The sequence below is a fragment of the Dermacentor andersoni genome, chromosome 9 (assembly GCF_023375885.2).
Source record: "Dermacentor andersoni chromosome 9, qqDerAnde1_hic_scaffold, whole genome shotgun sequence".
In the NCBI taxonomy this organism is placed as follows: domain Eukaryota; kingdom Metazoa; phylum Arthropoda; class Arachnida; order Ixodida; family Ixodidae; genus Dermacentor; species Dermacentor andersoni.
The window spans coordinates 46993601-47011308 of record NC_092822.1 but is presented as its reverse complement, the minus strand read 5'-3'; the positions used below and the strand labels follow the sequence as shown (position 1 = coordinate 47011308).

General features: G+C 44.4%; 1 protein-coding gene across 1 annotated transcript in view; it reads right to left on the bottom strand.

Annotated features, from left to right (window-relative positions):
• The window catches only part of LOC126527981 (trafficking protein particle complex subunit 12), a 33010-nt gene that overhangs the window by 3532 nt on the left and 11770 nt on the right, over window positions 1-17708 (bottom strand). The window contains exons 7-13 of the mRNA XM_050175820.3: window positions 16824-16962; window positions 16620-16732; window positions 12759-12831; window positions 6748-6821; window positions 3931-4029; window positions 3023-3120; window positions 625-712 (exon numbers count right to left, since the gene is read on the bottom strand). Coding sequence (XP_050031777.1) covers window positions 625-712; window positions 3023-3120; window positions 3931-4029; window positions 6748-6821; window positions 12759-12831; window positions 16620-16732; window positions 16824-16962 — 684 coding nt within the window. The remainder of the gene's footprint in view (window positions 1-624; window positions 713-3022; window positions 3121-3930; window positions 4030-6747; window positions 6822-12758; window positions 12832-16619; window positions 16733-16823; window positions 16963-17708) is intronic.

The window sequence follows — 17708 nt, the reverse complement described above, 5'->3', positions numbered from 1 at the left end:
TGTGACAACCATGTTTTGAACAACACTGACATGCAGAGCAAAGCTGGATCTGCAAATACGGATGCAGCAATGTCTGCGAACACACTTTCCATGGAACGCGATGTGAAAAGCCCACAGCATATATAGGACAACTCTTGGAAATTATTGTATGATCACTGTGTGTTTAATAGCATAAAATCCCGTTAGGTCACTAAGTAATTAGGATAATCATTAGGTCACTGTCTGAGACATTAGCTCTTTCCTTACAATGTCCGTTGAACACAAATCATGGACGACCATGATAGTATGTAACAAAAATTATTACTAACACATTTGAGTAAAACACTGCCTTTTGTTGTGTCCCCCAAAGCATTTCCATAAGGAATGTTTTGAATAAATTAATAGAGAAAGAAAGAAATAGGGCCATTTCTCCTACGGCAAGGAAAGAGTTAAAGAAATCACTAACATAAAGTAAAAAGAAATAAACATAGCAAAACACACTCAATGGACAATAATTTATACTCGGCAAATGCAAAATCCTGGCTAATTAAAAAAAAAAAGTTCCGCAATTTTGATGGAGCAACAAAGTTTAACAAGTGATCGAGCTATATTGATAGACAAACCTAGACAGGCAAGCGAACTCACCAGGGGATTCTTTGGCTGCAGCTTGCTGGCTTCCTCATAAAAGTGATATGCCTCTGCATAGTTGTTCAGAGCCAGGGCCATTGTACCTCTGCACAGGAACAAATCAAAACCAAGTGTAGTGGTTAAACTACCAGAGCAGCTCACAAGCTATAAAGGACAGCGCAGTGAGGGAGGGGGGGGGGGGGACCTCTGGATTAATTTTGACTGCCTGAAGTCTAAGTACAGTGCTCACGGAATGAAATGGGACACGGAGCATTTAGTAGAACCCTACATATGTGCAAAGTACGCGAGAGCGCCACGTCATGTCGCTAGGAATTTGGTCACCAAAGGTGACGAGGACTCTGATGTAAGTGTACGCGCCAGAATTACGTCGATATGAAACGAACTGCAACCGGTTGAAACGAAAGTTTACGCATTACTTAGCCCTAAATTGACGCGTTTCATTCCGTGAGCACTGTACATGCATAGTCTTGCATTCTGTCCCCAACAAAATGCCCGCCACGGCAGCAAGAAAGCGAACCCACAACTTCATACTTGGCAGAAAAACACCCCAGCCACCATGGCAAGATACATGTGAGAACGGAAATGTGGCGTGTCAGCCAAGTCCAGAGTATGACGAAATCTCATTGAGTCGTAATTATACACCACAAATAAAGAAGACGGACTGCATCCACAAGAGTTAGAAACCTTGTCCATGGCTTTGTGAACAAAGCTACGATGCAAGAGTCAAAAGTTAACCCATGTAACTTTTTTTTTTTTTACCTGTCTTCTTCATTTGTGGTAGGCACAGCCAATACGAAATTAGGTTCTGCATAGTGTGCTAGGTGTAGTTGGCATAAACGTTCTTGTGTACAGCATGCCCTGAAGACAATGATATTGCACTGAGCATGACAGGGTGGGCCTGTGATGACATCAGAGGTGTTATGCATCCTAATGCATGTTTTAATTTGGATGGTTGGTACTGCTATGCACAGTTTCTCTGACATGCTACATGTCTGTGAATGTAGGAAGTTCTACTAGATGTAGTGTAAGAAAATACTTTGCTAAGATGCAGGCGAAAAATTGCAGAGGTGTACACACTGGCTTCCCTCCCCTTGCTGCTGTTTACAGAGATATAACAAATTATGAGACTTAACGAAGTAAATCAAGTTTTCCCTCGCTGATATCAGTCTGAAATAGAAATTTGGGCCACTTGGATTGGAACAAATTATAGACAAGGAATTACCACAGAAGCAGTGCCCTGCGTGTCTTGTTTCTATGGTCGTCCCTTGCCTATAAGGTGCGGTGACTTACCGATATTGAATAAAAGTGGCTATAACAAAGGTATTTTTGCACCAGACGTGACTTTGTTAAAATTAAGTTCGATTGCATTTGCTGCGTTGCTCTGATTGGCATGAATACAAAGCTTTTCACATATTACTGCCAAAACCTAATCTTGACTTTTGCTTGACTTTTGACAAAAACTGTGCCGGTGGAGTACGTAATGACAGTACGTAGTGAGCATGCGACCTCACTCTTTGTTGCTTACTTCTACACCAATGAAGCTCCTCCCACCATCAAGTTACATCTAGAAGCTTGTCTATAAAGCACGTCACAAAGCCCCAAAAGACAGCTCAGCGCCTCTGTATGTCCTCATCATTCATGCTTGTGTGAACACATTTTTTCCAAGTGCGCTGCTTCAGCAATATCATGGGTCACCAACTAGACAGTCAGTACCTATTAAGAAGTACCCTATGTGGCTCATCAAGCCGGCACGGTCACTGGTAGACATGGTCTTCTGGTTGGTTTGTAGGCGTGGTGACATCTGACTAGTCACTTGGTACGGTCAACACATAAAGTGTGTTCAAATTCTGGCTAGCATACAGTCTAGGTTGACAGCTGAGCTTTGAGCCGAAGTAAACAAACGCGTCTGGAAGATGCCTCTGTAACTTCATGTCACCTCACGTCAACAATAAAAAAACTAATAGATAACTGTATTTGAACACCATGTGTGTGCAAACTTTTAGAAAACACAATGTAGCTTACATTGAGCATGTAAGAAAGCATGACTATTTTTCTTGTCCGCAGGCGACTTTCTCGTTGAGTTTCCAAGCATTCTGCTAAACTGCCATCTTGTCCGGACAGCAAAGATGTCTTCATTATTTTTTGACATCAATGCTGTCTTCGAGAAGCCAACCCTATTGCCAGCTTCATGAGAACTGAAGCAAGACTTAAGATGGCTGCTGTCTGCTTATCTGTCTACTTAGCTGTCTATGGAGAGGATTGAAACACAGTCATAGGCGTGAGAAATTTGAGAAACACGCAAAGTCTATCTTGTGGCAAGCGTCCTGTCATAAGGACACCGCTGATGTGAAAAGCTTTGAAAGCCTAAGGAGGCTAGTGCTGACAGGAGACTCACTTGTTAATGAGAATTTCGAGTCTCCCCTCCAAAGCCATGCTGTGGTACAGGGCCTCAGCTTTGTGGAAGTGGCTCTGAGCTGTTTCCACATCCCCAAGCTGTTAATGAAAAAGTCACAGAGAAGGAAGAAAAGGAATCAGTTGCACGCACTTGGTTGTCTTGGATGACCTTGCAGACTCCCATTTAATGAAATGACCTTTCTATACCTCGTATCTCCTAACAAACTTGTAATTTCGTGCACAATGTGATGCACTCGCATGCGCTCAACACACCTCGAGTTTACTGTCAGATACCTCCGAAGTAGGTGAAGTTTGGCTATAATGCTATAAAGAAATCAGTGATCGATGGTGGGATTGAACCTCTGTTTCCCAGCACAGCAGACAAATGCTCCAACCATTAGGCCACAATCACACGCATGCATGCTTCTCTTGTGCCGAGGTTGTTCTTTTAAAGATGAGGCACGTGCATCACGCGTGTCTCACACTCTTCTCTCGTGTCAGTTACCATTTTAAGCCGTTGTGTTAGACTGCATAACCTTCGAGATCAGCCCACATTTACCAGGCTGCACAGCCTTCGAGATCGGCCCACATTTCCCCCAGTGCACGGCCTTTGGGATCGGCCCACATTTTTCAGACTGAACATCCTTTGGGATCGGCCCAAAGTCTCCCTCCCTATAATGCCATCTCATTAAAACATGTTTAAACCGCTTCCATACAGTTCCACATGCATCCAACTTCATGTTCATGATGGATATTTTTGTGCAATTGCTTCCAAGTCTAGCTTCCAAGTCTAGTCTGGCTTCCAGTTACTCAAGTCAATGCGCATTATAATGTATGAGAGGTCGCAAGGGGATATGCTTAAGTATAAGCCCTGTAAATTGGCACTGGCACAACACTTCACCGCCTTACCTGGAGGTATATCCTTCCGATGGCTGAATGCAGCTGCGCTTTGCGTCCACTGTTCTTCTCAAGCAGGATCCTGGCCACTTTGATGGCCACTATGTAGTCCTGCGTGCCGCACATGACCAGGCCAGCCTTCAGCAGGACTTCAAGAACTCAAGAACTAGCAGAAAGCTGATGGGCTGGCCAGCTACAATTGACACTATGAACAATGTGAGGCACAGGGCAAACCTCATCTAGAACACACTTGTTCGCACTTCTCAGAACTGCTCGTAGTGTGCATCCAATGCTACTGCAGCTTTTTAAGTCACATTGTTTTTACAGCAGAATATTTCCACTTGCATTATACTCCTTTCTTTTTTGTCTTCCATGCTTGGACCACTTTCTTAATTGATGGTAATTCTAGTCAAGGGCTCAATTACAGTGCAATGCAAGCTAAGTAAATATGGCTAGCTTAAGCTGCAGTCTGGTTCTATATGCAGTCAACGGTCCCCTCGCCTGGCATTGCTAATTTCAGTCTTACTGGTGTTAAAGAGACACTACTAAATAAAGAAATAAGTTTACCTGGACAAACGACATTACTTTTCTACAATACGAAAAATGCTACTCTTACCATGAGAAAAGCCACAGCGAGCCAGAAAAAAAGACAAAAAGATTGTGCAGAAATTCCTCTAGGAGTTGCCTCAATATGTGTAAGCACTCTGCCACTTGCTCATCTCCACGCAACCCGGTGGTTATGATGTTATGTTCTCAATGTTACGAAACTTGATCAGGCCAGTATAAATGACAGCGCTGTGGTGAACTGAGCTGCTGCGGGCGGCGACGAAAGGTGGATCGATGACACAAGCAAAACTACTGCAGGTGGAAGTGCGAAGTACGCTGGTGAGGTTCCGATCATTATAAGCCGTTATCATTCCTCCATCCGTGTCGAAGCATTATCAACTGCAATCAACAGTACTCTGGCGGCCGTCGAGCGGGCCCTATCTTGAAAGTGATCTGCAACGGTGACAGAGGGCGCCAAGTGCTGATAGTTTCGTGTGCACTGCGTTCTCGCTGCTTAGTTCACGTTGAAGCGAGAGGCAGTACAAAGGTCAATTTGCTTGCTTCTGCTGCTGCCGTGCTTCGTCTTACATGATGGATGGAAGGATAGTTTCCTCAATGGGCAGGCACAAAAATGCTCACGCATCTAAAACTAAAGATGGGCGGCGACACCACCTTGAAGTTCTTGTACTAGCTCAACGTGATGCCATGGGTCTGTATTCTAAAAAAGCCAAATGCTGAACTCGGCAAGTTTCATGAGCATTTACTGCACTACAACATGAGTTGTACAACACTACAAAATAAATTGAAATGCGCTATGTCGGGATGACGTATTGGCAATGCAGTCTGCGGCACGCATTCATGAAGTGGAAAATTGGGCAGCATTTTCTCTTCCAGTAATCGAGCTCTTACCGCAAAATTAAAGAAAATAAACTTTTTTTTAAAGAATGATTTATAAGTCTGAAGTGTTGTAGTGCTTCTCTTTAGTGACATTTTAAGCCATAACACAGAAAAAAAAAATTAAATTCTGGTGTTTCACATGCCAAAACCGCGATCTGATATGAAGCATGCCATAGTGTAGAAGCTCCGGATCAGTTTTGAGCACCTAGGGTTCTTTAAGTGCACCTAAATCATGCAATCTTGCATTTCACCGTCACCAAAATGCAGCCGCTGTGGCCAGAATTTAACCCTCGACCTAAGCTCAGCAGCGCAACACCTTGGCCACTAAGCTACGACAGCGGGCAAGCTGTAACATTGCCTCACATGGAATTTTTTGGCCTGCCTATCAGGTACACTTCATAAGGCTCAACTGCATTCACTCTGGCTAATAATATATCCTCTTAACGAGACCCGTGAAGGCGCCAACATTTTTGTGCACAACGCACATTGTATGTCACTCCAAGTGAACATTGTCTTGTAATGTTCATACGTGAGCCTCACAACTACTTTTGCATGCAAGGGCATTTAGCTTCATACAAACTTAGCAGACGGAAAACTTCAGCTGCGATCTTTCAACCACTATAGGAGGGATGAGTAGCACAGACTTCAAACGGGAATTCACTGACATTCACTGACTTGTTTGCTTTATTGTGGGTTAGGTTTTCCAGCTTTGAGTGTTCCATTTCCTTTCTGGTCATTTCCCGTCCCTTTCCCTTGTAGCTTGGTGGTTCCACTCTATTGCTATGAAGATTCACAGAATATTATGGATTCCCTGACCTCACATGCCCGCTTTATGTAACAATCTCATGATGATGTGGCCTCTGCCAATTATCATCAGTGAGCAGAATGACAGTTCTGGAGTGCGAAGCATGCAGATTAGCAACCTCACAATGCATTACAGTATGCGCAACATTTCTAGCTACGAGCTTTGTCTGTGAAGTATAAAGAAAAAATTTAGCAATATGTTGTGACGGTCTTATTGACTGAAAATAAATTTACGTGGTCATAACTGCACTGGGCTCTAGGCCATAAGCCAAATCAAGCCAGTGTTTGTACCGCTCATCAATCCAATCACAGTGAAAGTGCCGCTATGGTAACTCATGCCAACGCTAATACCAGATTTCCCTCCAAATCAGTTCGTCTGAAGCCTTACGGCCAGGAGCAAAAGCATCATACAGAGACACTGTGATCACACAAGTGGAGTAATTTAATGCCATTAGTAAATATTAGCAAAAATACTTAAGTAGATGCTGCGCCAGGACAGCAGTACTTTTTCGTTGAGGTTAGTGGCCCACAAACTTGCTCGAACAGCAGCAAGTAAAAGAAGCCGAGTTATATGGCACTCACCTTTTGGTTGAGGACACAGTTGAGGATGGCAAAGTAGACTCGGCACTCACGGTCTTCCCATAACTTCATGGATGCTGCAGACGAGCAGGTTACACATATCATGAAATTCCTTCATGACAATGCACAAAGAAGAAAGTACCGTTGAGCCCTCACACATACGTGCCAACTCTCCCAATTTTTACGGAAGACTCCCTAATTTTTACCGATCCTCCAGATTATACAGACACGGCCACAGATCTCCACAAAAACTGCCCCAGTCCCACCGCGAAAAAAAAAAATACACGTCATGCAGCAGAGTTGCATTGTAAAGCCGTTATCTAATAGGTAGCTAACCAACATGAGATCTAAATACAAGCCATTTGTGTGCAGGCATTGCAGCCCTAAATCGGTTTGCTTCAGATCGAGACAGGCATCGAGGAATTCGTGTGTGGCAAAGGTTCTAATATGCGTTGCCAGAGTCCTTCCATGTTTTTCTGGTCACGAAACTCCGCCGTCACGCTATGGGAGAGGTTCATATGCTGCCCAAAGGTGCCGCGACGCGGCGCCACTGTGCCGCAGAGGGCATCGTTCACGTACCGAAATGCGTGCGCAGTGCGAAGCGAGCTGAGTGATCGGGTGTGTTCTGTGCATGTGCTGTGCTATTTTTCGAGTGCTGGGCTGTTTAGTTGAAGTGGTGGGGTGGGACAACGATGCCGAACACGTGTTGCAAGTAACAGCTGAAGAAGTAGAATGGTGGTATCTCTAACAAGCCATTAAAAAAAAAATTGCGTATTTGTGATGTGGCTACTTGTGTTCGTTTGAGAGTTGTTTTGCCATGTGTTATGAAATGCTTATGCTTTACACTTTCTTTTTTATAGAAATAATCGATTATGCATTCTGTATTTATTGCCATTCGTTTGCTGGTGTTTGTTTCCTGCACCCCAATGCATATCTCTCACGTTTGATGTTATTCCTTTATGCTTATTATATCAGTGCCATGCTTTTACCAACTTCTTGCATTGTGAATGGTGGACCATTCGTGACCGGATGCCTCTGTGCTGTCTGTATTTCGCTCCGATTATTTTACATGATAAATAAATGATCGTGCTTGTATGTTGTTTTTGCATCAACATGTTTTATTTCTTTTCTTAATTGAATTATAATCTTTTTTCATTTTTCGATCGTGATAAGAATATCAGGACTGGTGATTGCAGCATTTTAACATATTGTAAATAGTTGCACATTAACAACCAAAATACCTAGTCTCGTCGTTTCTGCGTCGAAACCACGAGCAGCGTGAATAAGTGCTGGGCTTACTGACGCTTCTAAACGACTGCTTGCTAAGGCAATTGCCTAATTACAATACAGCTAGTTCCAACTGTGCAGGTCCTAACACTTCACGTTCGCCTTAATCCGTTGCTAAAAGCCGCACCGAAGATATTTAGTAGCGAAGTTTGTCTTGAATTAATCCTACCTAAATCTCTTTCAAAAATGGCATCGCTTTGCAGAGAAATCTTAAGCGCACGGAGCAGCTCAATTTCCTTTTCTTTGTCATTAAGTATTCTACGGTAGCAGCCCTTTGCAATAACAATTTCATTCTTTTGATCTCCTTATAAGATACTGCCCACAGTCAGAGTCCTTCTCTGCCACAGTTTAACAGAAAGTGAACAGCTGTGCTCGGCGAACAATCTGGCGCTATGCACAACGGAGAGTTGGCGCTTACTTACGGATAAGCGGGGGTGCAACAGCCCATATGTTTGCATCTGGTGATAAGTGGGACCACTGGCGCTTTGTTGCGAATGCGCGGTGTTTGATTTCAGGCAAATATTAAAAAGCGAAGCCCACCGAAGTGTTGAGGTGAACGGCGATAATGAAGAAAACTGGACCGAGACCGCCCGGCCACGTACAGCGGACGCATTTCGACGGGGGCGAAGTGCAAAACACCCGTTTATTTAAATTTAGGTGCATTTTAAAGGATCCCAGGTGGTCAAAATTAATCCTGAGTCCTCCACAACGGCGTGCCTCATACTCGTTTCACGGTTCTGGCTCTTAAAATCCCAGATTTTTTTTTGGTCTAAGACCGCCGCAAGCTCCATGTTATGAGCGGCTTTTTTTTTCGTCCCGGGCGCTCATATCAAGGCAGAAGACGCGCTCAGGCAGTAATTTAAGCATAGTCAATGTTAAAAATCGTTACGTGAAACTAAAGCGATGGTTGAGGAAGTTGAGAAAGCTAGAATACCGAGGCTGCCCCGCACACAACCACAGCGGTAGCGGCGTTCGCATGCCCTCTCATGCACGGTTGCGCCTCTAGCGGCGAGCGCTGGCTCTATATGAAACTGAGGCGGCAGTTTCGTGACCAGAAAAAACATGGAAGGACTCTGGCGTTGCACAATGGCCGATTCACTTAAGTCAGCTTCGCCACTATACAGCCATGTTTTGCAGTAAAGCATATTAATAGTGGAAAGGGGCCGCTGTCATGAGAATTAGTATGTGCTCCTTAATTATACACGCGTCGTCTCTGATCACAGCATGAGTGCCAAGATAACTAATAACTGTACTGACAACCATTCAAAACTGTTTCTGATGTTGCTGTGGAACAGAAAAAAAAAAGAGGAGTGAAGGAGTCTCACAAAAAAATGGACTCTCACATACCCCCCTCCCCCCTTCCTTAATTGTCTAGATGAATCTCCTGAATTTTGGGGTCCCCAGGTTGACACGATGCTTATATATAATAAAGAGGAATATAATAAATAACTGAATGTAACAAAGTAAATCTGAAATGTCTTTGGCAAATACCAATATATACAGTTAAACCTCAACATAACGAAGTAGGAAAAATCGGCAATTTGCTTTGGTATATCGAAATTTTTTTGCATTGAAATTCAACCTTTTATGCAAATGAGTACAGTCACCAATCGACTTTTCTTAACATGGAAAGGGGCCGCAGAATTTTCTGAATTGTAGGGCAATCAAAAGCTAATTTGAATGAGAAAGCAATTCATTTTGATGAATTTGGGAGTCGGCAATGAACGATACGGTTTCATGCCACATTGACGATATCTTCACATCGGTGGTGCAAATTAAGCGAAGCCAGCCATGCTTTCACACGCAATGCGCCCAAACGGCTGATAGTGTCGCTCGCACCCATCATGAAAAGCGCCGGCCACAGGGAGTGAATGCTTCATCTGTCTCTCGCTCCAACGGATCACCGAAACTCGAAATTACACAACCTCTAACACTAAACGCACGGGTAGACAGCTTACACGATGCCACGCTGTCTGGGCATGCCCACTCTTTCCACACGCGGCAGATTATCTCTAAAGCAGGGTGCGCGGCTGTGTATGTGCTCAGCCATGCATACAGCAATGTGCAGCCATGGCCGAGACGCATGCCAACTTCAGGGTGTCTACCAAGTTGACATTTCTAAATTCCCTGAGTTTTCCAGGTTTTCCCTGAGTGCTTTCGCAAAATTCTCTGAGTGATGCAGAACTATGTTTTCTGTCAAGACAGGCTGAAACCATATCGCCCGATGCTGTCACTATCTAGTAAACATATAAAAAAATGTAAGAAAAAAACAATTTAATCCAATTTGAATACTAAGGAGAAGTGTTTATGTCATTCAAAAAAAGAATAGAAGGGAGAAGTTAGTAAAATGTGCAGCAAATAAAATGTCTCCAAAAAAAATTGCAAATCGAGTCGGACGTTCTCAAATACGAATGAAAAGGAGATGTATACAGAAGCTAATATTGTCGAATAGGAGCCATTTCTATCAACTGATAGCAAGTGCAGTGGTATGAGGCCCGAACTTTTTCACAATTGAGATGCTCTCTCTACAGCTCGTAAGTTAACCTCAACTGTCCTGACATACTCTCAGCCCACACACGACGCCTCAGTGTTGTGTTTCACTGCTTTAAAGAGTTTATTTTAGTTTTGATGAGGGACACCTGCACCTCGGCATCAGCGAACACTGTTTCTTGAGCTCAAGCTCCTTCAAAACGGCGGCAGCACGCTTCCTTTCCCGTTCATTCCTCAATGCGTAGGTCGTTTCTGTTCTTGTCCTCCTGCCGCCACTCGTTCGCCCCCACGGACCATTTGAAGCATCTTCTTGGTCAGTTTAAAAATCCACCTGCGATTTTTTTAACTCCCTATGGGTCGCGAAAATGTCCGAAAATTCGGCCAGTTGGAAAAAATAAATGCATGTCATTTAGTGCCCTTAAGGGCTCAAACCGCCACAGGCACATTCGAAAACGCTCTGAAGGCGTGCAGGTACATGTATTAGGCATATCGGTTGTCGTTCTGTCACAAGAGATACCGGGTGCGCGTATGTATAATTAAGGAATACACACTGTGTCCCGTGGCAGTAGCCCCTTCCAACGCTTGTTATGCTTCACTGCAATACTTTTGAGCATGCTTCACCAAGTAACATTCCTGTACAGGGGCGAAGCTGACTTTCGGGAACTGGGATTATGCAACGCGCCGTGCTTTCCAAGCTTCTAAGCCAATCGTGAGGACCAAAAAAGTGGAGTCGGTGCCATTGCTGACAGCAGCGAATTCTTTCGAAGAAAAACACGGCGCCCAACGGCAAGAAGGTAAATAGCGAACACAGAAGCAGCTAGGTCTAGCGTTGCCGCAGTGGTGGCTGGCTGCCAGCGGATCTGCGTGCGGGAGCGCCGATTCGAGGCGGCGAAGTAATCAAAATGGCAGCGGTGGTGACTTTGATTAAGGCCGTTTCGGACCTGCGGTCACGGCAAAAAATCCAGAAAATCGGACGGGGAACATTTCTTGCGTCCAAAATTTGAGACGTTCTGATGTATCGACTCTATGGGGTACGTGGTCGTGCCGTGAAGCCGTCGAAATTATCGGGCATTCGGAAAGTCGGTCGTTGACTACACTGGCAACTCCTCCAGCTAACGACAGGGCGTCAAAGACAATTCAATACGATTTCTGTCTGTTGCTCGAGCCAGCATTACCGCGACTTTCGACCCCTTCAATACAATCACAGCTCATTTTCCCTGATAGAGGCACAAATTCCCCGAGTTTTTCCAGACTACCCAAAATCCCTGAAGATTCCCGGTTTTCCAGGTTTTCCCGGTTGGTAGACACCCCGCAACTTACCCACGCCACCCCTCGCGCACACTTGATTGCGTTACCACGAGCTCGTTCCGCTCCCAGTCTTTCCATTTGCTCACTCAGAAAGGCAGCACTCATGCGTGAAGCCACCATCTTTCTTTCTCACCCTCGCACACTTTCGTTCGCACTTAAAGCACAATGTGCTTGAGGCACGACAGGGTCTTATCCCACTTTGACTTCATATGGCTCTTGTCTTGCGGCGTGCGATTTGAGAGGTGCGTTTGCAAGCAGCCACTTGTAATTCAATCATTTGACTATTTGCATCCGTGGATGTTTCCATTTATTGTCTCAGAATTCTTTTGCAGCAGAAGCAAAATTTCGTTGTCTTGAAGTCGCATGCACACTTCTTTATATTGAAGTTCTAATTACATAGTGTTCTATGGACAAGAGGTTATGAAAAGTTAAATACTTTGTTATATCGGGAATTTCATTATATTGAAGTTCATTATATAGAGGCTTAAATGTATATATGCTGATAACGAATATCAGATATAATGAAGGTATTTTTGTGTTGGGCACAACTTCTAACAAAGTTTGAATGCATTCCTTAAAACACTGCCCGTGTCTTTCACATAAAGCTAAAAATGCACTCCCGATTGTCCCTCTGCTGCCGAAAGAAAGGAAAAGAGTGACAGTAATAACAGAACAGTGACTTGTACTTATCGAGGAAATCTGCTGCTGCTATATCACACCAGCAAACCTAGAACAGTATCTCTGAGATGGCGTATGCAGTTGTAGTCCCACTTCACTCATTTTGCCTTGTTGCAACCACTCACTCCCTGCACTTGCACTCAACATTTGTATCACAGGGACTATCAGCAGCTACTAAATACACCAGCAAAATACAGAACGGTATTGATGAGAAGACACGGTTGTAACAAACCCTCAGTGCCCTCCCTCACCTTGTCTCAACTGTTCACTCATGTCCAGCAAGCTGCCGTCTTCAGATATGCCATTTGTTAAATTTCCAAGAATCTGCAAAGGGAAATGAAAAAGTTGCGCAGAAACAATTGACAGAAAAGCTCACAGATAAATTTTATGAGCACGACAGTTCTGCCATGAAATTTTTTTTTCTCTCTCTCACCGTAAAGAAAATTAAGCAAAATTTTGCAATTCCTCTGGCGCTGAACTATAAACTCCACTTCTGAGGAAAAGGATCGAATTCCATGATGCAGCCGTGAGGTCTCTCATCAATACATTTCCCAACACTGTTAGATGGCCAGCTGCAAGTAAATACTTTTCGCAACATTTCATTGAGGGCCCAAATTGCAATTTGCACATGTGTGTTAATAGGAGTATGCGAATATATACAAAACATTTTGAATGGCAAATCAAACAATTCCCTATTCGATTCAGTCTTCATATAGAAGAGTCAGTACTGCAAATAGAAATATTTTGTTAATAGTTTGAACTTGTTTTCAAAAAGTGTGCACAATCAAACATAAATTTGGAGCAAAGATGGGATAAATCTTATCCTGGAGGCCACAGGAGACATAAAATGCAACAAGTTACATGGTGGAGGCACCCTAAACATAGCTTAGGGAGCAGACTTACAGCGATAACTCGCACTCTCAGAAGTCCTAATAATAAAAAACTGCTTATTTGTTCCTAATGCTCCATTTGGACTTCCATTATACAACGCTTCAAAATGTGCAACGTTATCACAGGAACCTGTTAACACTGTTATTAGTACGGTCTACGCCCGTTACAATGGATCCGCATACAACATAGTTTCTGATATAACAGACCATTCTTCTTACTCAATTTGGTATGCCTATGCTATTCATGCAAGAAATTCTGGTTTTAACAGAGCCGGCTATAAGGGACTATCAGCTACGATGGACAAATTCTTGTTCAGATTTTGTCTGGGTGGTGTAAATACAACATATTTTGCTGCGGCAATGCGTGTGTGTGGCAGTGCACTGCACACAACTATTTCCAGAAGCTGGCAGAATGTCGTAAAATGCACTTTTTCTTAAAGAACGAACCCATTAGCAACAAGATACCTACTTGTTGCTGCACTACTTGTGACACGGCTCATTTGCATCACACACTTTGCTGTCTAGATGTTGCGAATAGCAGTCTGTCTTCTTATTTGCATGAGTTGATAGGATGAGCACTGGCAGATTCCGTGCAACGTCCTGCCGGCTCAACGTCACTGAAGTGCAGAAGGTGCCGCTAGGCCTAATGCACTGAGCAATGCCATAGGATATGGCACTTCAAAAACAACTGCCGACAATTGCAAAATTCACCGTTTTCAGAACGCTTTATTGCTCATCCCATCAACTCACACAAATAAGAAGACAGACTGCTATTCGCAACATCAAGACAGCAAAGCGTGTGATGCAAATGAGCCATGTCACAAGTAGTGCAGCAGCTGGTGGACACGGGCTCAAAGTTGAAGTTGCGTCGTATCATAGCTCTCGTTTGTGCTGCCCATCTGACAGTGGCCATTGCGAAAGATTAGATGAAGAGTGATTTATTCTACCAACCACTGTTTTGCAAGAAAAAGAAACTGTAGCCGATGTTTGTGTCACCAGTGGCAATGCTGCACTTGGGCTGGGTGGCCGGTACCAACCTATTAACATTGGCTGGCACGACGGGGAGTAGCTCGGCCGACTAAACTCTGCTGTGGTACCTGTTAATTTTGCCGCTGTGTGCGTACTTACTATATGCTCTAGTGCTGGGTAAAGGCCATATTTTGGCAAATGGCATCTGATAAACAGAGGACGGCAAGGCACTGTGCTGCAATGGTTGTACAATTAGCGTAAGCTTAAATTTGATGTTTTATAGTTCTTGCGATCACCTTCAGTATTGATATATGCAAAGTTGCACCATTTCACAACATACCGTGGCCATACTTTCATATATATATATATATATAATGGACTTTGGATTATAACGGACATTTCTCATTGGATTATTTGTCTGTTGTAATGAGTGTTGACTGTACTAGGATATGAACATGGCTTTACAATAATGGTAAAAACAGCTGGTTTTCATTCAAGAGCATTTGAAAAGTATTCAACGTTCAGTTCAACTTGGTTCAAAATAATTCAATTCGTATTCGATTCAGTCCCAAAAGTTACCATTTGCACACCCCTATCCACTTATTCGTATGGTCATACAAACTATCGCCAATTTTGACGACAACCTCTGATGGTTTCTGCACCACTTTTGTTGCCTTAAACGGCCCTTCACCAGATCCCATTGCAAATTTGGTTACATACACCGAAAGCAGTGAAACGCCATTTAAGAAGCATTTCACCAAAACAATTTTTTCAAATCGGTTCATTATTGGAGGAGATAGAAGAAATTAACTGTCCTGTTAGCATGCTGTCAGGAGCCAAGCATCACTGCCAATGGAAACACTCTCTCCCTCTGCCTCTAGTACCGTTCCCTTCCCTCCCTTCTCCCATACTGGAGCCGAGGACATACCGCAGCATCGAGCCCCGCCTCCTTTCTAGTGAAATCGCACCTTTTGCGCTGGATGATTAGTCGTGGTTAATGACAAAACGAGCTCTGTGAAGAGGCGATTGTGTGTGTGACCGTGACTCTCTGGCTGGAAGCGGACATTCTCGACAGGGAAGGAGCGTGATGTTTGGTTTGGAATTTCAGCTGTTTTCATGGCACGCGGTGCCATATTACTTTGTAGACACGACCGTCAATGCATCATGTGTATGCTATGCTTGTTTGTTAAAAATGGCCAAACCTGGTGAGAGGCCCTTTAACCCTTTCGCTGTCACGGACGTACCGGTACGTCATCGCGCTTCCCCCCCACGGTGTCACTGACGTACCGGTACGTTCTCTATCGCGGGTTCAAAATTTCGCGCCTGAGCGCAAAGCTGGCGCTCCTGAATTGGCCACGCCATCTGTTGACTCTTTCTACAAGTTCGTATATTCTCCCCGACCTGTGTTAACCCATGTATTGAAGAGTACGGTGCGACTGCCACTCCCACTTTCTCTTTGCTGGGTGGCGCGGTGGCTCCGCGTTCGCTGGATCATGCGTCGCGCGCGTGTGGTTATGGGTTCAAGGGTTGTTCTGCCATCTCCGCTGGTTTGAAGGCTTTTATTTTTCTTCTGTTATTGTGTCTGCTACGCCGCGTCAAGTTCAGGCGCACGTGCCGTTGCCTCTCCGAAAAGAGTGACTCGATTGCTGCTTTCGCTCTCTCGCCGCACCGTCGCTTCCGACTCGCAGCAGTAAACGTAAAGCCCTTCGAACTTTGTTTTAGCCTTTTTCCATCTCCCTCTGTCTTCTTGATCACGCAACGTCCCGTTTCTCTCCGTTGTGCGGGCGACTGAAAGCGCATCCTCCCAGCGCGCGGTTACTTTCGGATGGCTGAGTGCGCGGGACCTTCGTCTGCTCCTTGGTGCGGTGGCTCAATTCCGATTTAGAATACGAGCCGAGCTCGGATTCGGACTCGGACACAGTCACATGCGAGGAAGAGGGTTCCGCATCGTCAGATTCGGATGTTGAACGGTTTTTATAGTCAGGCTGATGATGATGATGATGTTTACTAACAGCAGCTGCAGAACACTGAAATGTGCATATAGCATTGACTACGTTATTTGTATACCAATCATAATCAAAAATAAATTGCTATGTTCATTCCCTGTTATGCTCGTTCCCTGAAACCAAGCCAACACTGGGGGTGCGTCACGGCCAGAAAGGTCCGACAGCGAAAGGGTTAAACAGACTTTCTGTTGATGTGCAATCAAGTATAATGCATAACTTCATTTTTGCACGGGCTCTGCTCACTTACCCTGTGCACAACATTGAGGAGTTTGTAGAGGGAATTGAGAGCCGTGCAGTGGTTTCCCTGGAACTGCGGAAGCTCAGCCAGCAGCAAACGCATGGCGAATGGCACCATCGAACCTGAAGTCATCAGGAGGTCCACTCTTAGAAAACGGAAACTGCGCGCTACGTGACCAGTGTAGCTAGACTGAGGAGCATTAAACACACCCACCTCGCTTGTCTGGGTAGGTATCTGGATAGAATTCGTAGAACAGGTCCGGTTTATCCAGGTCCCCAAAGGCATCGCCCTCAACCTCCGCATAGGCAAACTTGCGCTGTTTCACAAAGAGCGCCAGCCGCGTGTACCACAGCTGCAAGGCGGAAAAGCGAGTGAATTACTACTAAGCTTGTTTCACATGATTATGTGATGCAAAATTGTCAGATGATGTTGTATGGGGTTTTTTGGTGCAAGGGCCAGGGATCGTCAAAGAGCGCCAAGAAATGGTGTGGGAAAGTCGATGATGTTGTCAGTGACAACTATCAGATGTATCGAGGCTGTATGGAGGCCTAACATATTTCCTGTAGGGTACGTAAAATATACAAGTATTAAAATAATGTGAAGGACAAGTGATGCAAGCGATGACCATAAAATATATTCTAAAATGAAAATAAATGACAAAAGAACGTGTTGATTACACTAGCACTACCGCCTCACTAAAAGCCTTGAGAAAAAGGGTCTGGAGGCACGTGCGCTATGAAACACTTAAGTTCGCAGCAAAACCCTCTAGATAGAGGGAGGGCTACGAATTTCTCGGGCTAATAACATGCTGCACTACATAACTGAAAAAGTTAAGCACTGCCTTGGTTGCAAATAGATGTCCAAGAAACAGTGTCGGATGTAAAGGGATACATTGTTTGTATGCCAAGGGAAGGTGCCGTCTTTGGACTTCTTCAGCTTCCCGGCACTCCAGTAAGACATGGAGTACGGTCAGCCTCTCACCCCATCTTCCACAGAAGGGAGGTTCAGCACCAGTTAAAAGGCATGAATGTGTACCACACGTATACCCTATTCTGAGGTGGCAAAAGAGAACTTCAGATCGTCGTGACTTTGTTAATG